The sequence below is a fragment of the Taudactylus pleione genome, unplaced genomic scaffold (genome assembly GCF_031769625.1).
Source record: "Taudactylus pleione unplaced genomic scaffold, aTauple2 ptg000102l, whole genome shotgun sequence".
Lineage (NCBI taxonomy): Eukaryota > Metazoa > Chordata > Amphibia > Anura > Myobatrachidae > Taudactylus > Taudactylus pleione.
The window spans coordinates 1763445-1789932 of NW_028284504.1; the positions used below are offsets into that span (position 1 = coordinate 1763445).

At 41.8% G+C, this 26488-nt stretch overlaps 1 protein-coding gene across 5 annotated transcripts in view; it reads left to right on the top strand.

Annotated features, from left to right (window-relative positions):
• GPATCH8 (G-patch domain containing 8) overlaps positions 1–26488 on the top strand; it is a 65853-nt gene that overhangs the window by 34367 nt on the left and 4998 nt on the right. For 4 of the 5 annotated variants that reach the window (XM_088470661.1, XM_088470660.1, XM_088470662.1 and 1 more), the window contains 4 exons: positions 10283–10350; positions 11664–11750; positions 11911–12054; positions 17447–17577. In XM_088470661.1, the coding sequence (XP_088326787.1) occupies positions 10283–10350; positions 11664–11750; positions 11911–12054; positions 17447–17577 (430 nt within the window). Of the gene's footprint in view, positions 1–6718; positions 6764–10282; positions 10351–11663; positions 11751–11910; positions 12055–17446; positions 17578–26488 lie in introns of all 5 variants that reach the window. The other variant, XM_088470664.1, reaches the window with a different exon arrangement.

Below are 26488 nucleotides of genomic sequence, written 5' to 3' on the forward strand. Positions count from 1 at the left end.
CATGCTCCCTACAGGACACGCCGTCTCAAGGACATGCCCCTTTTCTAGTGACCACGCCCCTTTTTCAGGCACGCACAGTAAAGTGCCCCTATCTGAGTGACGCCCTGCTCCCTGGCCACCCTAGAAGGAACACTACTATTATAAGGCAAAAATGTCAGGATTTTGTTCAGAACCCCTGGGAGACACTCCATAATGATTGATTAGGCACTTAGTACATTTTAATTAACTTAATATGTCCAGTAATGAAATGTCATTTTTTGGGGGAAATTCTGCAAACCGCAGAATAATTGGTTAAATGATGTGAGACAGGTACATGGGGGTCCTATATAGATGGGAAATGTGTTTTTTAAGCTTGCAAATGGGAGTTACAGGTGTTTTTTAACCAGTTTTTAAAAGTGGCTTAAAATGATACAAAAATCCAAGTTACAGGCATTTTTATTAAGCCCATATTTATCTAGAGCAGTGTTTTTTCAAACTCCTTCCTCAGGGCACACTAACAGTACAGGTGTAGTCATTACTAGCTGACACGTTTTAAAAGATCCACAGGTGGAGCTAATTATTTTACTTGTGATTCTGTGAGGAGACCCTGGAAAACATGCACTGTTAGTGCTCCCTGAGGAGTGGGTTTGGGAAACACTGAGCATAAATTTGCTGAAAAAGCACCTGCTTTCTATTATTGTTTTCAATGTTATTAAAAAAACAACAACAAAAAACAGCCATTTGACTTCTTTTAAGAGCCCCAACTACTTTGCTTTTGGCCACTAATAGACCTCTGTACTCTTGTCCAATGTTTATTTGCACTTTTTTGGTGTACTGATTTCCCCATTTTTTTTCTCCACACTTAAGCTGGGTATTACTAGCCAGATTTACCGCTCGGCCACTGGCATAAGTCTTTTCCAATTGAATAGTACATTAAGCAGAACACATACAAGCAGTAATCAATGTTAACATGAGATATAATTGCGTTAAGTCAAGCCGCGGTAAACAAAGATTTTACCGTTGCTCATTGAATCTACAAAAAGCTAATATTTTAATAGTGAACAATATAACTAATCTTTCTCCAGACATCATTCTTATCGACTGTTCTAGTCTTATGTGTAATAGTGCTGGCAAAGTGAGAGATGTAGACAAGAATATGCCATGGTCAGAACTGGAATGTGTCCTTTAGCTACCAAAGAAAGTATATTAAAATTGAGGGAAAAAACAAGATGGAGATGGGTGGATGGAAGGACAGACATCTGGAGATGGATGCACAGGACTGGATTAAGGGCCACATGAAAATGATCAAGGGCCTATTCTGAGAAGGGAAGGAGGTGTGACCAATGCTATTTGAGTGTGGTCAGTGCCATGTGGATGTGTACAATCCTTACACTAACTCACCCAATGTCTCCCTAAATACATAAAAGTAGAAAAATAGCATCATTTTGTAAGGAAAAAAGAAATTCCATTTTAATATTTATGATTTATGGGCAACCTGGACCTGCCAGCTAGTCAGTTGGGCATCAACATGCTCTCATGATGATGGGCCTATTTTTAGCTGTAGGCCCATCCGCCCAATTATGAATCTAGCCATAGATAGATATCTAGAGAGATATAGGGAGAGCTGTATTATAGCAGCATGTAATCGTCCTGCTATAACGCTTCCCGCTTCGCCTCTTTACCGAGGCAAAGCAGGAAGCACTAACAATGAGATGTATTAACATCTTATCGGCCGGAGCGGGGAAGAGATAACCCCCCCCTCCGGCGATCCCCGCTAGAGTCCACAGCGCATCAACCAAGTGCTGATGCGCTGTGCCTCAGTCTTGGCCGGCTCCACTGAGCATGCACGGGGTCTCGCAAGTATCATGAGGTCCTGGAGCCGGCAGTCGCCAAAGCAGGGACAGTGCTGTCCCTGCTGTGGGGATAGGGCATCTCCAAGCTGCATCGGGTGGAACGGTCAGACGAACTGAGCTTTCATACATAGCCTAGGCTGTTGTAGATAGCAGCACCAATAATGACATTTACCGCCCAGCCCCTCAATCATACAGGGGGGAGAAGTGGTATTGGCGCACATAACGTGCGCTGATGCCGCTTCGGCGGTTAAAGCATTTACCCCATGGACACATGAGCCAAAATATTATGACCACTCCCATATGTAGCAAATAACGATGACTATTTTGCAACTGGTGCATTTCAATGTAAGCTGACATTAGTTACTCAGTGTTCAGAAGACTTGGACAGGTGGACAGACCTGTTTTGTGCACACATATATGGCATTAATGCTGCCGCGCAGCTGCTATCATATACAGTATGGGTAAAACTAAGTACAAGCATTTTTTTTGCAGAGAGGCTTCAGTTACTTTGATAAAGGCCAAATCATTGTGGTCAGATGGGCCATATTATAGGTCCGAGCATATCCAAAATGACCAGGCTTTTGGGATGCTCAAGGTCAGTTGTTGTGAGCACCTACCGACAGTGGTCTGAGGATGAAAAAAAACACAAATTGCTGACAGTTGGAGGTCAAGACTTGTCAACGAAATATCAACAAATGCTGTCCCTTCTGGTAGGAACCAGAAGAATGGCTGTTGTGACACAAATGAAAGAAAATGTCAATAATGGTGACAGAAGTTGTGTGTCACGACACAATGCTGGCCAGTGTTCATGCTGACCCCTGTCCACCGCCGAAAGCACCTACAATGGCATGTGAGCGACAGAACTGGTTCTTGGATTAATGGAAGAAGGTTGCCTGGTCCAATGAATCCGATTTTCTGTTATATCACATGGTCAGGTGGTTACGTGTGTGCTGGTTACCATATTGCTAGGGAAGCTTTGTGGGAGGAACACATGCTGGTGGAGGGGGTGTTTCTTTTGCCAATTTTTTGCTGGGAAAACCCTAGGTCCAGTCATTCATGTGGATGTTTATTTGACAGTACCACTTGCCTAAATATCACTGTGTACCAGATAGATCCTTTCATGTCAATGGTATTCTCCAATGAAAGTGGTAAATTTTAGCAAGATAACGTGCCCCGCTATACTGTACAGTTTTTTCGAGAGTGGTTTGAGGAGCATGACAGAGTTCAAGGTGTTGCCCCCCACCAGGTCTAAATCCAGTCGAGCATCTCTGGTGGTATGTGTTGGAACAAGAAGTCTGATCCGTGGAGGCCCCACCTCACAATTTGCAAGAGTTAAAAGATCCTCTGGCAATGTCCTGGTACCGAATACCACAGGACACCTTCAGAGATCTTGTAGAGTCCATGACTGTACAAGAACTATGTTGGCAGCACACTGAGGTGCAACTGCATAATATAAAGGTAGTCATGTTTTAGAGGCTACTTAGTGAGCATCCAGATATACCAGTGGTTCCAATCTGTAATTATTTGTGAAAAATATTAGTTGTAGTAATGGAGCATACACACTGTCAGATGAACAATTGAATGATTTTACCAAAGATTTGAATGATTTCAACGATTTTTGACTGCATTAAATGAATGGAATCGTCCAAGTCTGACTGCAAACACCTCAGATGTCCGATATCGTTATCTTCTAGAACATGCATCGTTCAAATCGTTCATCTGACAGATATGTCAGATTTTCCTTCAGATATGAACGATTGAACGATTTTTTAAATAGTTATCGTTCAGATCTGAAGAAAAATCTGACCGTGTGTATGCACCATAAGAGTGCAAGCGTGCAATCATTTTCTGAGCTAGGCTTGGCTTTATCTGTTGGCGAGCGGCGCACCACATTCCTACACCTTTAACAAGGTTATTAAACCTGTATGTGTTGGCAGTCTGATCATAAGAAACTGCATAAAGGTTGAATTCTCCAGCTAAACAGACCTTTTATAGTTTGTTAGCCATGTTATGTTTTTTTGTTTGGCACAGTGTCTACCTGGCTCTTGAGATTTGTACAGGCCTGTATGATGCCACATGACATTGTGCCATTCCAGCATAAAAGATACATTTACAGGTTGTATATAACCTTTCCAGTTCTTTTTAGTTTGTAAATATTCCGTCTCTGTAAAGTTAATCTTGACTCCTACATTTATAAAAATGGCTCCTTATCTAAAATCTTCTTTCTTCCCTGGTTAGCATAACTTGCACTAGACTTTGACATCATCACTTTGTCACACCACTTAAGGTGCGTACACACGGAACGATATATCGTAACGATATGAACGATATCATTGAACCATATATCGTTCATATCGTTCCGTGTGTATGCAATGAACGACCAACGATGCATGCTCCCGCTGGACGATAACAATATCGTCCATCATGCATGCAGGTCAATCTGGACGATATCGTGCATTTTCCATAGGGGTTTGTAATTGTTGGTCGTTCATTGTTGGTGATATTTTTGGTGTGTGGATGAACAATATCATTCATCCAGCACACCAGGAATTTCAAGGGAGACCGTTCAGCGATCTCGTTCGCTGAACAGATCGTCCCGTGTGTAACCCAGCATTAGTTTTGAGCATTGACCTTCCCAAAAAAGTAGTAGACAAGGTGTATGCAATGATAGTGGTTAGCAGCTTTGGTGTGTATTGCCTTGTAACATATCTCTCAACCTCGATGCAGCCCTTCCTGACCCATGTTGAATATTCATGGGCTACAAGTAACCCAACACTTCATCTGGATATTTCAAGCTTCACTCTTTTCTGTATCCTTCAACCTTTTAAATTAATTTGTATCTCTGGATATTAGATGTTGCCAGCTCTATGTTGTCAGGGTAGAGACGGTTTAAAGGTGCATACACACTAGACGATAAAAGTGGATGATAACGATATTGTTATCGTTCATATCGTCCAATGTGTATGCTCAAAACGATGGAAGATGCACACTCCCGCGGGTTGTCCCCGGTGTCTGTTGTCTGAACATGCAGGTCAATCTGACAATATCCTCAGGAGCTGCATGTTCGGTGAAGTGCAGGGTGACGTCACTGAACGAAATCGTTCAGTGTGTATGCTCCATTTCGTTTTCCCAGGAGATCAAGGCCAAACACTAACGACATCGCTCATGGAGCATATTGTCTAGTGTGTATGCCCCTTAAGGCTTCTAAGTGAGGGATCAATCCCACAACAGACACTAGCTTTTTTTTTTACTATATTATAAGTGCTCAGTTAAAAAAAAGAAAAAAACCTGTAGACCTCAATCCTAAGTGGGCAATTAATTTACTGGTAACGTGCAGCGTGGCACATCACTGCCTGTTGCTGTAACCCAACATTGCAGGGGTGCAAGAAAACAAAACTGGAGATATCGGTGGTCCTGAGGTGCTGGACAAACAGTTGTTATGCTGGCACCTCGTGACCATCACCACTTAATGAATTACCCTCTATGAATTATCATTGGGCTTTGTCAAATGTAGCTCTAGTTTAGGCCAGGACAACCTGTGACTCACCTGGACAACCTACTTTAGGCGGATGTGCATCTCTGTTGGTGTCCTTGCGAATGATGATTCATTTTGGTCTACGTGGAAACAAAGTGTAGCTATTGCCAGTCACAGTCCTAGTAACCATTTACTAATACCAGTCTGCTAGGCGCTAGACTCGCAGGGGTGGGCAATAAGCGGCCCTCCAGCTGCTGCTGAACTACAATTCCCGGCATGCCTTGCAGCAGTTCTAGCATGGCCAAATAGCAAAACTTTGGCAAGGCATGCTGGGACAGCTGGAGGGCCGCTTACTTGCCCACCTTAATCATTGGTCTAGCCTACAAGGTGACTGCCTCATGTCTCCAGCCCACAAGATAGCTGCCTTACCCCTGATTTAGATGGATGACGTAATAATTGAAAATTACTTTAAATAAAAAAGAAGCAATTTTTAATTACATCTTGCTGCCCTTTCTCTGAACAACAGAACAAGAAACAATGTATTTCTACTCATTTTAAACAGCCCATGGTTGGTTTACAGCTGTAGCTGATACTTTCAGCAGTGCCTTGAGAAATGCTGTAAACATTTATCCTCCTGCTTACGGTCACGTATTCAGTGCTAACAGTACTGACTGTCTCACCATTTTATTGCTGCCTTTCCAACCTCATCCAGTCTCTTTTTGAAATATTTTTGTATGTGGTATACCTTATTATCCAATGGTTAAGGCTTTTTACTGTTCTGTTTTTAATTAGTTTACTTAGAGGTCACTTAGAGACTGCACATTTTTCTCTATTCAATGATACCATTATAACATAGAGAATAGGGCAGATTCCCAGATTGGAACACTGCAAGCAATTCATTGTTCTTACTATTATTAATAATCCATACTAATGCTAACAATTTATTAATTAAAATGTTTATATATTTTTAATTTATGAATTTTGTCTTACATTTTTTTAAATGAAGTCTATTGCACAGTCCTTGTCCCAGTCAGAGCCAGATTGATGTTTGAAGAGAGCATTGGGCGTGTTTAGTATTTATGAATTATGACTACCACCTGAAGTCATATACAGTAGATGATGATGATCTTTAGGCAGTTAGTTGTCAGTCGGCAAGTAATGATGGACGCTGTATTGAGAGCCTGTGTACGTTATAATGTTCTTCCAGGTGCAGCAATTCATGACATTTCCTCTTTCCCGTCTCTCCATCTGAACATTCTCTGGCTTTCTTCCCCTATGGTGAGAGTGCAAGCTCTAGAGACCTCTTGCTTCATCCCCTTCCCCTCCCTGAAGAAGCCTTTTACTCCTGCTAGCCACCTCCACCCTCTCACCTCGTGATCGCTGCCTAACCAACCGTGTTTCTTTTTTACAGCATAATACCCCTGGACTTGTTGTGGTGATGGTAAACTTAGCCGTGGTAATTGAAACTTTCTGTTAAGACTGACTGTCATCAGTGCACCAATGTTAGGCTTCCTCTCCTCCTGTTCTGTCGTAGCGTTCATATATTGCTTGGACCGTCCTTTCTTCCTCTGTCTCTTTCCATGCACACGTATCTGATCCTCGTCCATTAAAAGGGACATATTGAAGGGGGCATTTTTGTTTTTATTATTTTGTGTTTTCATTAAAAATAAATAAATTGCAGCCTGCCCTCCCCATTCCTGACCTATCCTCTTCCTCCCTCCTCCCTTCCGTTTTCTCAACCTTAGCCGGAGACCTCTGGAAAATTAAAAATGACGAATGAATCTACAAAATTTCTAACCCTGTTCAAATGTGAATCTTGATTATCATGTTTGTGCCACACGATTGAGTTACTAGTATTGCGGTAACTGGGTAATGATAGAATGCAGGCTGTGGCTGGGAAGAGGAAAAGGACTTAAGGTGTTTGGAAAGCAGGCTTGCAAATTGAATCCATTACTAAAACAATAAGGGATAACAATAGACTTCTGCGCATGCTTACATGGCAAGCCAGCAACTGTATAGCGATGGTGATGGGATGCATACGATGACTCTTGAAGGGAATGTTCAGCTTTATTTCATTTTTAATATTATTAGAGTGTGGGTTAAGTTTACTAATATGGCTCCCTCATCCTCCTTCCTCCCTTCTTTAACTATGGTATTCTTAATGCCGCCTAGCCAGGCATTTATTCATAATTATGCAAATTAAAATTTAAAGTGGGTGTCAAAGGAATCCATTATGTAATTGGCCAGTGTAGTAACAAAAAAAAAAAGTTGTCTTTAGCCCTATGCACGCGTATACATATTGCGTGGATAATACACCTTTTTATTTAATAAAACAAATGTTTTAAGGTGTTCTAAAATCTATTTAGAATGGCAACTTGTTTGAAAAGCCAATTTCTTTCACCAGAGAATTGTATATGCAATGATAGGGAATCAAGAGAAAAGGTCTGAAGTTCCTGAAACATTGAGAGACAAAAGTTCTCACTGTTGATCACTGTTATCTGTACGTGTCCATTTATTCCCTGTGGTTGTTGCTATCTGGAGCACGTTGTTCTAGGCTGACGTGGAGATATGATATAAGTGCGTGTTGTGATATTACCAATAAGCACTTAACCCACACTCCCCTGAAGTTAAAATTAAATGAAAGCTGATCATCCCCTTTAAATTGTAATTGTAAAGTTCCTGTAGCTGTGCACTTATTGCAGAAATTTGGTTTACAGAAATTGATTCTGGTAAGAAAATGAATGTTCTATTATAGAAAAGCCTGAAACCTCCATCTAAAAATGGTATTGCACAAGAAACCATTTTCAGACCTGATAATACTCTTCAGTCCTTTCCGTTGTGGTGTGGCGACTGCTTTTTTATATCATACCATTGGGCTTCAAAAGGACAATCTTCATTCCCATGCTCTAGTGTGTCTTCAATCTTGTATGTAATACCCCGTACCAACAATTGGCTATACACTTGCATGATTGCCCTACAAGGAGCATCTATGGGGGTAAAATGCAATATAAATATTGTAAACAATCCACTTTGTTTAAACAAGGCCTCAGTCCTACTTCGTTCCTGAAACCCAAATGATTTATCTTACTGTTTATGGTGATCCCTGTCTTTATAAGTAATCTGGCCCCTGATCATTGTTTAAAGAAAGCTAAGGGGTTTTAAACCATCTACATATTTAGTTGTGTCCCGCAAGCATGGCAAGGGGTGTTGAATTACAATATTTTTTCTTTTTTTTTTAAGCTTTTATGGTGCAGTTCACGTCCTTTGTCCACTGCAATCAGCACCAGTCAGTGTGTTCACATAGTATTGGTTTCATATTAGCTGGGGCTGTGATTTAAATTGTAGGAGGTATGGTGTACTGCAGCTATCAGTCAGTGTCATCTGTAAGCGGTAACAATTGTTTGATTAATTACTGATAGTCTTTAAAATGCAGGTTACCCTGTATTTGCGAAGTCCACTCGGGAACCCAGTATTTTTTGGAAAACACTTTGCAGACACTAACCCATTCACAATAAAAAATAATCTATAGAACTAGCTATTTTACAGTTTGGCACAGTGTTTGGGTCTATTTTTGTTTTTCTCTTTCTTCCTTTGTGCAGTAAATTACAATAACTAATTGTTATCTGGAATGCCTCCTAAATGGGTGTTTCCTGTCTAATGTTGTACGGGCTCTGTTGATTTATTTATAATCTGTACAGCCGCACATCCACTAGCAAATGAGGTAAGGACCGTCCGATTACAAGTTCGTAGGCACCCTCTATCATCCCTGAACATGGCCCATCTGTTATCGTCAGATTGACCGGCATGTTCAGGAGATGATTGATGTCGGAAACAACCAGCGTGAGCATGCATCGCTGGTCGTTTCCGACATTATAGCGCACGTTTTGTGCACGAATAATGACCGATTGGACGATTACGATGTCTTAATCGTGCAGTCACTCATTAATATCTGCTAGTGGATACGTGGCTTAAGTAGTGCTCACTAACCATTATTGCCCTTGTGTTTTACTATTTCACATGTCTGCATGGTGAGAATACATTTAGAAATACTGCAGCACTGCGCCATAGAAGTTGGGGAATGCCCTTGGACATAGGCTATTATGATTCCAAACTGTTGATCATTGCTATGGGGTACGAAGTAGAACTGGAGCTTTTACAATTGGCTACAGTAAGAAGCCCAATGGTATAATGTTCAGATGTGTGCGCCACATACATTCCAGGTAGCTGGGCAACCTCATATTAATATTGTCTCTTTATTCAAGGTGAGTGACACACAGGTAAGTTCCCTTCCCTCTCTGTGCCCTGTGGACTTACATCTCATTGTGATGTAACCTAATTTGGTATCTGCACTAGTCTGAGATCAACTGCGGTAGTGCATTGCCTGCCCGCTCCTTCTTAGATTTGATCCCACCCCGTCTACATTCCCAACCCTGCTTTGGCTGGTACTGAGTGGATTTCAGATATTCCTCGATGCGAACAAAATAAGATGTAATCTGTTGCTGGTTTGATTTAGTTGAGTCAATTCTTTATTTGCATCTAGTCTTTTTCACAGCTTACTGAGCACCCTGTGAGCTGATTAGATGGGTATAATGTCAGGGGTACTGCAGCTGTTAAACATGTTGTCGTCTTGTTTCTAGTTTTTTCTATCCGTTACTCGTTCTCCATCATGATAAACTTTTAACGGATATAGTTAGGTGTTATTTGGAGTATTTTGTAATACCTGTAGAGCTGTGTTAAGCCAATAGGGCATTCTGGAAAATATGGTAAAGGAAAAGCCATCCGTAGCTTGAACTGTGGCCCGGCATGGTTGCTGAAGGGGTAAGCTGTGAGAATGACTCCTGTTTTGTCCACTGTAGCTTTCTGGTCTCTGCACTCCAAGGCAAATTTTCTAACCACCCAAACTCATTATGTAACTGAATTCCTTTCCCCTAGTCTCCCATGACTAATCTCCCGCTCTGACTGTTTTTTTCTCCAGGCAGGACAGATCCTATACCTATCGTGGTCAAATATGATGTCATGGGAATGGGACGTATGGAAATGGAGGTGAGAAATGTAGCCACTAATAAAAAACCTTTTATTGAAGTGCCAATATTATTACACACCCATAAATTGGCATGAAATATTAAAATTGAAAGCCATTGTAAAATGCTTCATATCACACCCACATGGCTCAGCCTGCCAAATCAGCAGATGTGCCCATCATGCTAATCCCAGGTAGCCAATGACTAGTAAGATCTGGGTGTCTTCCTCTCTTTATAGGTGCATGTTAATAGGGCGTAATTCCACATTCAGAAGATTGGGCTGTGACATGCTCCTTGGCTACAACACAGCTCCTCTGTGTTCTCTATGTTGATTTATATCAAGCTGTGCCTGATTAACCTCACAAATGCATTAAAAGCGGTAGAGCAGCGTATTTCATTAAAAGTCAAAAATCCATTAAAACAGCCATAAACCTGTCTGATAGTCACCTGGCCATGTGTCTGATATATCTTTAATAAATACTTCGGAGACTTGCATACACACTTCAAAAGTGCGGTAACATGTACATGCTGAAACATGTTCATTTTTCTTCATAAAAACAATTATAAAGAGGAGATCACGTCTGTGTAATGCATAAAAAAACAAGATAAAGCAGCAAACCCAGAAAGTCTTTAACTGTGTATTTTTTATACACAATCTTTCACTTAGAAAATGTATTCATTATGTGTACAACTACAAACCTTTCAATAGGCAGCTATTTTGTGTCTAATGCTGGGTACAAACTGAGACGAAGGATCTGTCACCAGACCGATCCGCCATCAGACCGGCCGATTGGTAAGCTATACATACTTGCCAATTGCGCCGCTCAGTATGTCTGGGCTGACAACACAACTGGGTGGGCTTGTAAAGTTGCCCACCCAGTTAAAAGGTCAGTGTCTGCGGTCCTTGCAGCCAGTGTATGGGTGATCCGCGGGTATACACATGCAAATGCACTGATCTATCTTTCAGATATACTGTATATAGGCATCGGCTGTGCTGCAGGGCCGACCTGATATGTTTGTGAAAGACGACGTTCGCAGACATATCGGGTGTACACAATCGCCAATGCACTCGCGATATATCGCTCGTCGATAAAGCGATATATTGACAAGTGTATACCCAGCATTAGTGGTGTCGCTTGTTCCTGGAGGGTTGGACAGGCTAGTTCTACAAAATGGCTGCCTCCAGTGTGTAGACAGCAAGTGCAGGTTAATTGGGCAATCCCCCTTAAAGCCAGTGTTTACTGAATATACATTTTACTGGCGTCCATTTTTTTTTTTTTTTTGTCACTTTTGAAGATTAAAAATTACATGAAACATTTTATAATATTTCTTCAGCTGGACTATGCAGAGGATGCTACAGAGCGCAGACGCGTATTGGAGGTAGAGAAGGAAGACACAGAGGAGCTGAGGCAAAAATACAAGGTGATTGTTTCTGCTTTAAGTATTTTAAGTTCTGGAACTCTATTTGAGTGGGCATTTTAGATCACATGGATTTAAATATTTAGTAGCTTTGTGAACACTTTCAACCTTGCTAAAAATCAAACTACGAATGATTACTGTAGACGTTCTTTAATTTGTGCAGGATTTTGTGGACAAGGAGAAGGCCATTGCGAAAGCCCTGGAGGAGCTGCGTGCTAACTTTTACTGCGAGTTGTGCGACAAACAGTATCAGAAGCACCAGGAATTTGACAACCACATAAACTCCTATGACCATGCACACAAACAGGTGATGAGATACACATGCAAAACTTCTTGTTTTTGAGAAATCAAAGCTCAAAAGGGAGAGTAATGTAATGTTTATTTTTGTGTGACAATAAGAGTTTATTTGAAGAGGCATAGGCATAATATCGTTTTTTGTTTTCTTTATTAAACGTCTCAATCCTCACTAATAACAAATGACATCGCTGCGAAATGTCTGTGGAAGCTGCCCATGAATTCACTAGTGACATCATTCCTGTTGACAAGGCAACCATTCCTATTGCTTCAGCCCACAACATGGCTGGCAATGTAGTGTGTGTGATTGGTACACTTTAAGTTTATCTAGAGCAACTTTTTTTTTTTTTTTTAAATATGAAACACACTTGTGCTCTTACAGTTTATGGTGGCTGTCCCGGCCTTTATAATAAAGAAATGTCAGTATAGTTGCAGACTACTTTATTCATAATGCCCTAGAGCAGGGGTAGCCAACTCTGGTCCTCGAAAGCTACCAACAGTGCATGTTTTCCAGGTCTCACAGAATCACAAGTGAAATACTTGGCTCCACATGTGGATCTTTTCAAATGTGTAAAGCTGGGCATCCACTATACAATTTTCTGTCAGATATCTGTCCAATCTGGCTGGTTGGAATGAAAACTTGGTAGTCTATAGGAGCAAATGACAATCTTCCATTTGCTCACAGACACTGGAAAACAGCCAAAAATGGTTGTTCAGACAAATTGGTTAAAACACACAAATTTAACCAATTTGAACAATTTTTTTGTCCTTTTTTCAGTGTTTAAAACCATATGATCGACTGCTCCCATACATTACCAGGATTTCATTCCAACCAGCCAGATTGGACAGATATCTGACAGAAAATTGTATAGTGGATGGCCAACTTTAGAGAGTAATGACTACACCTGTGCACCAGCTAGGTGGTCTGGAAAACGTGAACTGTTAGTAGCTATTGAGGACTAGGGTAGGCTACCTCTGCCCTAGAGTTCTCCATCACCACATTTAGTCAGCCAAACAGCTGAATTCTCCTCTGACTGTCCCATTACACACTTCTCACCCCTCCCCACCCATTTGTCACTTTCAGTTTCCCAAAATAACTTGCAGACACCATGGACAGATTATGCGATAAACTGTCTGGAGATTATATCTTGCTTTACATGCCTAAAACTGTGGATCAGGAAATCTTTTTTACTGTAAATTTCAGTGATGGCAATTTAATATGAATGTATTAAGAAAACAATCAGCGGCATGGTATTGAGAGAGAAAGTGAAGAAGTTGCCCCTAAGCAATCAATCTGCTACTAACTGTCACTTATCACCCAGATAAAGTGGACATATGTATAGTACCAACCAATCAGCTCCTGTCACTTGACAGGCTGTGTTTGAAAAGTGACAGGAGCTGATTGGTTGGTACTTTATCTCCGTCCACTTGATCTCTCTCCAAGACTTAGTACATAGACCCTGCAGTCTTTGAACTGACCGTTTAGAAGCTGTTTGTTGCTTTGGGCAACTTATCCACTTTCTCTTTCTTCAATGCTTGATACATTTCTGAATCCTTTATATGTCCCGAGGGCTACCAAGATTGAGTATGTAACCGAATGAAGTGTTTTCTAACATTAGTTCCTCACTGGCATTATGCCAGTTTATTTAAATTGATCTGGGTAATGTTAGTGGGTCATACAGACCACGCTAGAAAGAAAAAACATATTTCTCCAGGAGTCAATTGATTACCACTAAAAACTGAAATTATATACACACAATAATCACCACATTCTCCCCCTCCTGATACTCATTTAATATTTAAAAAAGGAAAATGACGCTCGTTCCAAAGGCCCACTGTTGAACAATATTATACAATAACACAAGAACAAAAAAATGCTTAATAAGTCTAGGTATGATGAACACTCCCCAAATAAGTAGGTGCCAGCTTTTCTTCAAATAAGTTGGTATGATGCCCAACAAGTTTTTGTATAGAAGCACATGATGAAGAATTGCAGCTAATTTATTGCAGATAAGTCTTTTATATAATAGTCAATCATTGTGTGTACCCAAATATAATCAGAAATCTGCTTATCTTACTCTGTAAGGAGCTGCGGAACACTTGTGGGCCATATAAATAAATTATAATAATAATTATATTTAAATCTTTGTTCAACGTCCTTGTCCAAAAGAAACTGATGTGGAGGATGGGATTTCAAGTGATGTTCCAGAAGAGGAAAGGAAAAAGGGGCCACAATAGTGGAATACATTAGGAATAATTGGGGGAGTGAAGTGAGATATGAGGGATACACACCGTGCTCTGTGCGCTGGTATTGTGCAAAAATCCTGTTTCAGAATAAAGTGCAAAACTGTACCTAATTAGACTGAAAGTCTTCTCTCTCCATTTAGTAAGTTTCTTTTTATTGTAGATCACGTGAGGGGGGAGATATCCTTAGTGCTCATATAAATAAATAAATCCATATCATGTAAAATCCTGCGTGGCGTTCCAAAGATTTCAAAATTGTATTTACTGCTAGTCCACTGGTGGTGCTTCATGGCCCAGACTAGCTTCTTTTTTTATTGCAGAACATCAGCTGAAATTTTTTTTTTAAACATATTTTATTGAAGGACTGCAATGACCATTACAATATAATGGTCAATAGATAGCAAGACAGATATGATTTACTGCTGTACACCTACTGATAAGTCCATGAGGAACATAGTGTTACAAAATCTAAAAGGGGGTAGAACCTGTAGACAGGGTTTCTTCATTGTACCAAGCTGTAAGTTGGACTGCAGCACGGAGTGTATCTTTGACCTGAGGCAGTAATGTGTGAACATACGGTAGCCAGGTGTCAAAAAATTTCTCTGCTCCTTTATCTTTATTAAGAGATTCTAACCAATCCATATTGAATAGATACGATATTCTAGGGTGTAGAAGATTGAGTGTTAGAGTGTCAGCAGAGATCCATTGGGATTGGATGGTTTTCTTTGCAGCTGCTGCTATCTTTGCTAGTAGCAGACGGGCACCTCTAGAAGGACAGGATGACCCAGACGATGGCATAATATCCCACATGGCCCACTCAGGTATTAATTCGAAAGCTGAAAATTCTTAACTTAGTACTTATTCCCGGTTTGTTTTTAACTCTGAAATTTAGGATTTCCGGGGTTTTTTTGTTTTGTTTTGTTTTTGTTTTGTTTTTTATCTCTAGCAGTTTAGCTGGCTTACTTTTATACCCTTGCAGGTTATTAATTTGGCTTGAATTGCTTGAATTTCAATAAAAATAAATTGCGGTGTTCTAACTTTTGACCGGTAGTTTATATATACTTTTGCAAGCTGCTTAGTAGATAAACTGCTGTATACACCAAGGGCTCAATTAATTTAGGCGCGACACAAGTAAATGTGGCTGCATGCCACGCTTGCATACCATAGGACTGCGTACAAAAAACTACGAGTCCGTGGCAAGATCGACCCATGAGGGAACAGTTCTGCTACTGTTGCTGGCATTTCTACGCCGATGCAACGGCAAATTGCCACCTTCGCTCGTGAATTGAGCCCCTAATGTGAAACTTGGATGATGGTCTAGTGCTATTTTTCTGGCTCTGTGCAAGTCATTGACTTGCACAGAGTGACTGGCATCCTGAACCAAAAGGGTACCGCAGCATTTTGCAGCACCATACTATATACTTTGGTGTGTGGGTAGTTGCACATAAGCGTGGCTAGTTGCTCAAGGCTCATCATGAATCAACAGTTTCCTCCAGGCTTTTTCAGAACTACCTTCAAGGAGAAGAACAAGACGGTAGATTTCAAACCATGGAATGAACGACCTGGTGCTGTTAAATGTACCATATAGAGACACATCGCACCATCATAGTCCAGATCGTGTTGTGTGTACGGCACACGCGATGTATAGGTACATTGTGATGTTCCATCAATGAGTACACATCATATATTGTGCACCCAGCTTAAGAATCTGCCACAAATTTTGCTAACTGTATACTACGATACAAATTGGAACATACAGAATAATGCTAACCATGAGAAAATAATGGCTAAATCCAGAACTAGGAAGTCATAATAGTTATCACCTACTCCCTATCTACACATCCACATGATATATTATGTCAGTGCTCTAATGTTCGCCTATATAGGCATCATAGTGCCTATGAAATAACAGGGACTTTTTATAAAAGGTCTCGTGTATTTGAACGCATGAAACATCGGAGAAGAAAGCTTGTCCCAATGCCAGAGTTAGGGAGCTCTTCCCACTGCTGCTTCCATTTGGAGAGCACAGTTTGGATGGGCTATGTCGGCACTCTTCCCTCTTCTATTGGAGCTACTTAAGACAAATTGGTGCCATTTTGAAGCATGGGGAAGGAGATATGGTACAGATGACACAGTCGTAGTGTTGTCCTGTCTATGGTTTTAAACTATCTGACAGAAGTCATCAATGGTTTGTTTTTTTAACATGCGCAGTTGGTGCATGCGCAAAACACAATTGGGATTCACCATTAGTTCAGCCATTGATATACCATCGGTGGCTGTCCATTGATGGTGAAGCACTCACCAACGGCCTCAGACCATCAATGGTTACTAAACAGTCGATGGCCAATCGTTCACAGATGACAGAGGAGCCAGTGGGGTGGCTAAAGACCTGCACATGTGGCTGCAGGCGAGCAAGGTAAGAGACAGCTCCTAGGCCGCAGAGACGTGGCCTCTGGTGCGGGGAGCCCTGACCACTGATGCAGGGAAACCTGGGGAGTGTCATTTCTGGGCGATTCAATCGTACTAAGTAAACAAATGTTAAAATTAATGACTTATTGGTTATATTAAACCTAATTGAAAACTTGTCTGAAGTGGTTATTAATGAGTGGTTGTAAAAACAAAATAATACATTTAAATCTGCTTGGAGACTAAATAGCACAATACATATATCTGCCACCTGTGCTATACCACAAAGTTCTATTTATTTTTCCAAAGTATATGAGGCACTGAATAAATACACTGTGTGTGTGTGTGTGTCTTTCTCTTTTCTCTTTTTTTTTTTTCCTCCTCTCTTCTCTTTTTTTTTTTTTTTTTCTTTTAACTCCACAAATAAAAGTACTGTGACCACTGCATTATATATTTATTATAATGTTAGAGGAGTTATTGATCCATAATGTGGTTCCCAGGAATGACCTCACTCCTCAACTAGTAAAAAAGGAATTGACTCCTTTCTACTCTGAACTTGGGACCTCCGCAGTGTAACACTTGGTTTTGTGGGAAATACCTGCTGGTCCTAGCTCTCATTTGAATATTGAAATTTCAGTGTATACTATTTGCCATCATCCTTAAGTCTGGTTGGTTGAATGCCTTAGTCAAGCTTGTAATTACTGCATGGTTTCCCTGTATCGTTCTTTTTCAATATGTAAAATTTTATCCTGCAGAGGCTAAAGGATCTCAAGCAGCGAGAGTTTGCCCGCAATATTTCATCTCGTTCCCGGAAAGATGAGCGCAAGCAGGAGAAGGCTCTGCGGCGTCTACTTGAGCTGGCAGAGCAGAGGAAGCAACTGGAAAGGTGAATGAAAATGAGCTGCTGTTTTCAGCTTTTTAGTTATGGGTGTTTTTTATTAGTTTTTCTTGATTTTTTTTTTTTTTTCTTGATTTTGTTATTTTATATATAAAGAATACTGTGCACTTCTTTGCCTAGTCTTAAACATTACTTTTCAAAGCATCACTGTACTTAAAATGTACGTTGGCCTGAATGGCATCCACAAAAAATAAAGTATGTTGCCGTCATACCATGTCAATAACATGAAATTGCTAAATTGTATATAATCCCACTAGCTACCTAAATGAACAGTTTTACTTGCCAGAAGTATGGTGTGCATTGAATACATTGCTTCAGAGTTGTTTTTTGTTTAATACATTTACATATACATACAATATATTTTATTATTGTTAAATAGCTTCTTGACTTTTAATTCAACCTGTTCAGCCCATTCACTCCTAGGTGATTTCTTGCTTGACTGCCCAAACAATAGAAGGGAGGAAAGTAACTGAAGGGCTATTAAGACCAGTACAAAATCACACCATCACTAAACAAATTGTTTTTATCTATATTGTTAGCTTTGTTTTTGTAGAGAAGGTAATCAAACTACATTTCTATGCATGTTCTTACATAACCTGCCCCTTACCTCAGTACCACTTTCTCTCACTATGGAGCATAATCTAGTTCACTTATTGTTCAGAGGTCTATTAATATTCCCTCTAGTTTACTAGATCTGTACTTGATTATTATTATTAATTATTAGAACGCTGTTCTAGATGACTGAAATTTTCCTAAAAGAGAAGTAATGTGTTTGATATACAGGTGGATGATAGATATATATATATAATCACCCAGTGCCTGTCACCATGGATACACATACAAGCCGAATGAAAAGACACTTCAGTAAAGGCATATAAAATTATAAATACACACCAAGACACGCATGAAATGGATAGAAAATGGTCCTTCATAAGAAAATAACATAAATTATTAATACTACAAAATGTCACAATCATCACATCAGTGCAGCATGCCGGCCCGTCCGAATAAGATGGTGATAGCCCATGCTGCATCTACAGTGAATAAGACAGTCAATATAATAGTACCCATATTAATGCTCAAAAGTCGTGCAAATTCAGCAATGATGCAATAAGGATCTACATAAGAATCTTAAAATTCTAATGGCCGCAACATTTTACAGAAAACAATGTAAATCCATAGTTTCATTTAACCCCCTAGGGGACAATGTACCCAATTTGCAAATCCATCGGCCTCACACTCCAGTAATCTTCTAGATCTGTCCCCCTCTCCCTCTAATGGTGTGGGAACATAATGTGTCTACTTAACGGTATATGATTACAGCTTATGTCCTACCTGCAAGAAATGGTGTGCCACAGGTTAATCAATATGGCCCTTAGCAATTGCAGAACGTATAGCCAATCAATGAAGGGCAATCTGTTCCTTAAACTGTCTGTCTTGCCGACGTAACTAAGGCCACACGGCCAAGTAATTAAGTACACTACAAATTTGGAAGTGCAGATTAAATGAAAGATCTAAAAATTTATTTTCTCTAAGTGGATGACAGAAACTGTTCCCAGCTACAAGATACCAACATGTCAAATTGAAATAGCCTTTTTTCTTCTTCGACAGAAAATAAGATCTCACAATCCTCAAATTAGTTACCGTCTTCATAACAAAATCACAGGTATTCTTAGCTCTAGAATAACAGGACATATTTATCTCATTAAGGTTCAAATCTGGATCATGTTTAACAATAGGCCATGGGTAATAATCAAAGACCTGATTATATCACTAGCATGGTTCAAATTATTTACCCAAGGCACGTTCCTGTATTTCAAAGCTTTTACACTAGGGGGCAACAATTGTTCACAGGAGAGAGCTAACACTTTGTTCTTCGCATCAATTTGTCATAATCATAGCCACTCGCTACACACTTATTAACTATCAGATCAGTCTGGACTTCCGTAGCACTACTATCACTAATTCTCCTTGCACGCAGAAGGTGTAAATAGTGTAAACTGTATTTCAGAGGTTTAGGGTGGAAACTACATGTGTCCTTATACACCTAGCCTCAATACGCCATGCTGCGCGAGACGCATGGCGCAAGTGACCCGTGGTGTATCGTTTTTACTTTAAATTTGCGTCTTATTCGCACTGCAGATGCAGCGAAACACCACTCAATATGTACCAGAGATGCCGGACTGGAACTTTAACCGCACAGGAATTCGTTTTAAATATGTAAGAAAATTGCAGATGAAGCACAACGGAACTGGGCGTGAAAAAAAATCTGCAGGAGCTGCATTGTAGCACGTCTTAAACAAATTCAGACTCTGTTACACACAGATGTACAAGTGTCGCTGATCAAATTAATCCGTTAATTTTTTTGAGCACTTTTGTCATATATTTGAGTGAAAAATAAACACTCAACGCAAGCTGAGTCGGACGGAACCTGACACGCCGAAAAGGGCTGTTAGGAGCGAATGCAGTAATAGCCTACTATGAGGACACATCTGTATTTGCATAAAGCAGAGTATTTCTCTCAGTGGGGTTACTAAATAAAGTGGCAGTAAACTATCATCCACAATAGAATTTGTAGATCCATAAAATTCTACAAATACTGGATCTATACAATCGGAGAGCTTGATAGGACTGGAGGATGCATTATGCATCTCAGTTAAACAAATTCACTCCTGATACCTGTCCAGATCAAAAACAAGTCATCAAAGTATCTGGTGTAGAAAAAAATTCTACCAGATACATTTAACCTGGAAAAGAAAGCCGCCTGTTCAGCCACAAACAATATAGAAGGTATACCACTAAATTCACATCAGGGCCTACATACAGTGGATTATCCTGAATCAATTGCTGGACTGGTCTTATACTGTTGGAATTACAGTATATGTACTCGAGATGTCGATACTGCACAAAAAACTATTCGTATGAACAGCAGCTAAAGAATTTCATTTGTTCAACAATCATGTGGTGACCAATAGATATTTTAGATGGTTTACTATTCATGGTTGCAACAAGGAGTCTAAATAGTCTAAAACGGTCCAAGGAAAGATAGCTGGTGAACCTGCGAGTCATGGGCACCCAAGTCTCATTATTGCACATTACAAGCGAAGGCTAGCCCGTCTGCTACAGTAGCTATTATGTGGCATAGGACCAAACAACTGCTGAAAAAGTAAATGCTGGATATGATAGAAATGTGACAGAAGTGTGTTCTGTCACATTTCTATCATATCCAGCATTTACTTTTTCAGCAGTTGTGTGGTCCTATGCCACATAATAGCTACTGTAATAGCCTTCGCTTGTAATGTGCAATAATGAGACTTGGGTGCCCATGACTCGTGCCCATGATATCACAGCTTGCTGAGTATGAGGTTGCGTAGCTTCAGACCGGTCAGAGTTCCCATGCTGACCGCTGACCACCACTGAAAGCATGGGCATGTGAATGTCAGAACTGGACAATAAAGCAATGGAAGAAGGTGGCCTGGTCTGATCAGTCACATTTACTTTTACACGTGAACGGCCGAGTACGCGTGTAAACCTTTATCAAGAATAGACCTTTATCAAGAATCTTGATAGGGGTCTGTGTGACCGAAACGTTGAACAAGGATCGACACAGCTTATCATAGTGATTCTTCTCTTAAAGGACCCGTGAGTGCTGCCATTGTACCCCTTTCTGTTGTCTGCATAAGGTTGTTCATTAACCTCTAGGAGGACACCTGGGCATTTTGCTTACCTGTTACAGTGGAGTGCTGGTATTTAGATTTGTGTGTGTGTGTGTATATATATATGTGTGTGTGTGTATGTATATATATTTTTATTATTTATTTATATATTTTGTGGGGTAATTAGCTCAGTAGATGGGTGTCAGTGCTGCAGTGTCAGTGTGTAGTACTCGAATGGGGGCCCACGTATAATAAATGAAAAGTGCTTTAATGTCAGCATAGTAAGAAAATAACAAATGCCTAGCCCCCATTCAGGGCACTGACTCGCTTCTTCGCCTCTGACTAACCTTGGGCAGCTAGTCTGCAAAATAAGGTCCAAAGTCTGTCTCAAACTCTTCTTCCTGCAGAGTAACACTGGCATAGTTAGCCAGCCTAGCCTGGCTTGGCCTCTGGCTTCTCAATTCAGCTGTCCTGACACAGGCTCTGGCCTGGTCTTTAGCTGGCTGGCTGCCACAGCTTCACAGTTGCAGTCTTAACTCAGTCTTTTACAGGTTTGGAGTTCTCCCTACCTTCTGTAGGTCTGAACCCCGGCTTTCTAGCCACCAGTGTCTTCCCAGCACATACTGATATCCAATTACAGTCCCACCTGGACTGTCTGACTGCTCCAGCCCTACCTGGGCACTGTGAAAAGGGCAGGCATTAGGTGTGCTCACACCTGGCTTTCCTCCTGTGTGGGCAGATCTCTCCTGCCCTATTATATAATCTAACCATTTTACAAGCCCACTGAGTTCCGCTGGCTTACATAGTTATACTACTTTACCATTAATGGCACCGTGGCACGTCACAGATATTCAAGATGAGCAGCAATCCGGCTGGCCAAGCACGTCCACCACAGATGACAATTTGTTCCGCATTGAAGGTCTGATTCGGGAGGAGAGACGCATTCCTATTAGTTATATTGCTGACGAACTGAACATCTCTGTGGGTACTGTGCGCAATAGCGTCCATGAGCAACTGGGCTACAAAAAAAGTGTTCACACTGGGTACAACGGTGAATTATAGCAAGCCGTCATGTCCAGGTGCTTGACACTGATTTCTTCTATGGCAGGATAGATGCCTTGGTGTACCGCTGGAAGATATGCTTAGACAAGTATGAGGACTATGTGACAAAAAAATCTGGCCATACTATTGATTATATGTATATACATACATAGTCTTGTATTAAACCATGTGATAACCAGCCCACAGAGGTAATCATTTTGGTACAAGCATTACTATGATGCTTGTGGAGATGTTTTATGTCTGTTAATAAAAAAAACTAATGTGCTATGGTGCACCCCCTTTTATTTTAACATCTATATATATTCTCTCTCTCTCTCTCTACCTTCTCCCCCCCCCCCCCCCCCCCAAGTCAATGGGATACCAGTATGTTAAGGTAATGGTAGGTGGCGTCACCGTATTGAGACATCTTGGAAATTTCCAGACCTGCATTATTTGCAATATGACATCTCGAGAGTCAGTTTGAACACTGGCTAGGCTGCTCATGGCAAGATGACGTAAATTATCGGAGTTCAAACTGAGCATTTCTGAAGTTGTGTGAACATTCAACATTTCTCGATCTACGGTGTCACGGGAAAACCTCATGGAAGGCATTTCCACCCACCGTAGACAGCGCAGTGGCCCATCGCGGTTGCTTAATGATTATAATTAGTGGGGTCTGCCTAGAATTGTCCGTGGTAACAGAAGTGACACTGGCTCAAATTGCATCACATTCAATGCAGGAGTTACCAGACGCATATCCAGCAGGTCAGTTCAGCATTCTTTATAATTCCATAAGATATGGGAGCAGAAGACCCACCAGTGTGTTCCTGTTAACATTACGACTTTAGACACAACACCACCTGGGCTCGTGACATCGCTAATTGGACCCTGGAAGACTGGCGGCAACATGTGGCGTGGTCCGATGAGTCACGTTTCCAGTTGTTTTTGGCTGATGGTAGGTTTCTGGTGTGGCGCACAGACCCCATAAGGCCATGGACCTCAGTTGTCAACCAGGAACTGTGCAGACTGGTGGTGGTTCCATAATTGTGTGGGGTGTGTTCATGTGGCATGAGTTGTATCCGCTGGTATGCCTGAACATGTCATTGACCGGTATCCACTACTGTGCATTGCTTAATGGCAGTTTGCAGCCCTTCATGGTCCTCATGTACCTCCACAACGAAGGAATATTCCAGCAGGATAATGCACAGTTTCATCAGTCCTAAGTTGTCCAGAATTGATTTGAGGAGCATTCTGGAGAGTTCAGATGAATGAAGTCGCCACTACGTTCACCTGACATGAAATAGAGAGGTCCATAAGCCCCCAAGATCCTGCACAGTTGGGAAGCTATCCAAACGGCATGGGTCAACATCTCTCCGGAGGTCTTTCGTCCACTTGTGGAATCAAGACCACGTTGAGTTGCTGCACTTTGCTTGGCTAGAGGTGGTCCCACACGATACTAGACATCTGTCCCATAACCTTTGGCACTTCAGTAAATATGTGCTATAGTGCATATTTTTCCCGAAAATGAGCACCAGGGACTCGCTTTTTCAGAATAGGTTGGTTCCCTGGGGACGTGCTCCGCTGGGATTGGCTACTGGATAAATGATGGTCTCCCTGGCCTGGCTACAGAGAGGACTATAAAAGTGAAGGAGGAGACAGCCCTTTGTCACCTTTCCTTGATGCAGCAGCGGCGGGATTCCGGCACTACAGGGATACAAAGTTCGGCCAGCACCCAGGTATGAAGGCGACCCCAGCATCCTGGCAACATAGAAGGCTGGCAGACCTGGTCCCCGGCGAGAAGGCAGCTCTGGTGTATTGCAGGGGGCTACACGAGGAGCTGAGGAGAAGATACGTGTGGCTGCACGGCACTACACGTGTGGCTGCACTTCCTGAGCGGGAGGAAAGTGTTTAATTGGCGGGGACAGGGGGGTTTATTTTGGTGCTGGTTTAGCTAATAATTCAAACAGGGTTGGGGCTGGGGCTGCCGCAGAGGCTAACACACTGCAATCAATCAATGTGGCTGGTTGACTAGCAGTTGTGGGTGTGGGGGGTTGCTGCTACTTTGAGAAAATTGGTGTCAGTGGACCCACTTTTAGTAAATGAGCGGGTCCCACAGGACTGTCATTTACAATGTTCATAATTATTCAGCACCTTACCCCCTTCCTTGCCCCTAACCCCCACCTTACCTGCAATACTGTCCCAACTGCTATTTACACTTATCCCCCCTTCCTATCCCAACTGCCACATGCTCTTACCCCCCCCCCCAAATATACCCCCCTCACTGCCTCAACCCCTAGCTCTATTCCAACTGCTGCCTACCCTTACCCCCTCTACCCCATCTGTTACTGCCCACAGGGGATGCAGTCAGGTTACCGGCTGGCGTTATCCCGTACACCCATATTCCGACACTGTAAGCCCAACTGGACTAAAGATAGACGTCGAAATCCCAAAGTTAGGGTTAGGCACTAGGGGGGAGGTTAGGGTTAGGTACCACTGAGGGTTAGGGTAGGGAAGGGTTAGTGTGCTTACCAGCTCCTTGTCTTTTGGTGTCTGTATATGATCGGGCGGCTGCATTACATACCGATTCCACCCATGCTGCCACCTGACCCCACCCCTAGCGCTGTTTGCATTTACCCCCTCCCTATCCCCAAACACAACCTGCCCATGCCCCCGCTCTACCCCAACTGCTACCTGCCTGCAGCACTGCCCAAGCTGCCACCTCACGGGATCGGTATTAAATACCGCCGGAGGTGGCAGCCGTAAGACCGGCACCAGTGAAGATCCGACAGCTGTAGAGGTAAGTATTAACTGCCCTAACCCTCTTTTAGGGGTGCCTAACCCTAACCTTCCTTCCTAGTGCCTAAACCTAACTCCCCCTTCCCCGCAGCCTAAACCTAAGTCTCCCGGAGGGGTGCCTAACCCTAACCCTCCCGGGGGGGTGCCTAACCCTAAGCCCACCACACACGTGTGTGTGTGTATACTGTATGTATACTGCATGTATGCATAGATGTGTATGTATATCTATATAGAGACTTTATGCTCTATACAGTTTATTTCCTGTTAGATCTTCATATTAATTTGCCAATAGGTGATATTATGTGTGCAATATTTATATATAAATTTTGATCTATAGTTAATTATGGAATATTAAAGTGGGTGTGCAGAAAATTAATGCTTTTTCCTCCCTGCTTGACTCTCTTCTCTCCCCTATCCTCTCCTGCCCTGAACAAGCCATTAACCTATATACAATGCCTCCCTTATGTCTGCTTTTGACTCGCTTGTTGCTCCGGCGATCATTACTCGCCCTTGCAGATCCACACCTCGACCCTGGCATTCCAAATGCACAAGCTACCTGCAAAAGTGTTCACAAACTCCAGAGCGCAGACTTTCTCCATTCCCTACAGTGTGTGTGACACACACACACACACACACACACACACACACACACACACACACACACACACACACACACACACACACACACACACCCCCCCCCCCTAGAGTGGAAGTCATGGTCCTCATCCTGTCCTCCCAAATTTCCACCTCTTTACACTCCTTCAAACAGGCTCTCAAAACCCACTACTTAATCAACGCTATCCAACTCTCTTCCTAACCTGTTGCTACATGCTCCTATCTACCCCATCTGTTTCACACCTGTTTGTCTGCCCCCCCCTCCCCCCTTTATAGAATGTAAGCTCCTACGAGCAGGGCACTCTGCCTACCCTCTTGTGCTTCTCTCTTAGTTTATTTTCATCTACTCCTTACTCCCCACTAGGAAACCTAACACTTGGTTGCTTATGCTTTTGCTATTTGGATGTTATGGGCGCTAATGCAGCAATGTATATTATCTTATGTCCTTGTCCTGCACTGTATTGTATTGTAAGTCACTGGTCACTTATGTGTTGATGCACTTTGTAAGGCACTGCAGAACACTTGTGGCACCATATAAATAAACAGTAATAATATTAATGTGGATTCGCAATTAGTTTCATAAACACACCTGATTTTCGCAACCTGATTAATATTACAAGTGTCACCCCCAGTGGTGATTATATCAATGTTGGTGTGTTGGCAAGGGGATGCAGTTAATTTACCGACTGCAGGGATGCCGGCTGATGGAATCCCGGCATGGCTGGAGATGCCGACAACGGATTCCCGACAGCTGGCATCCCGATCGTAAGTATAGCGGGGCCGGGTAGATG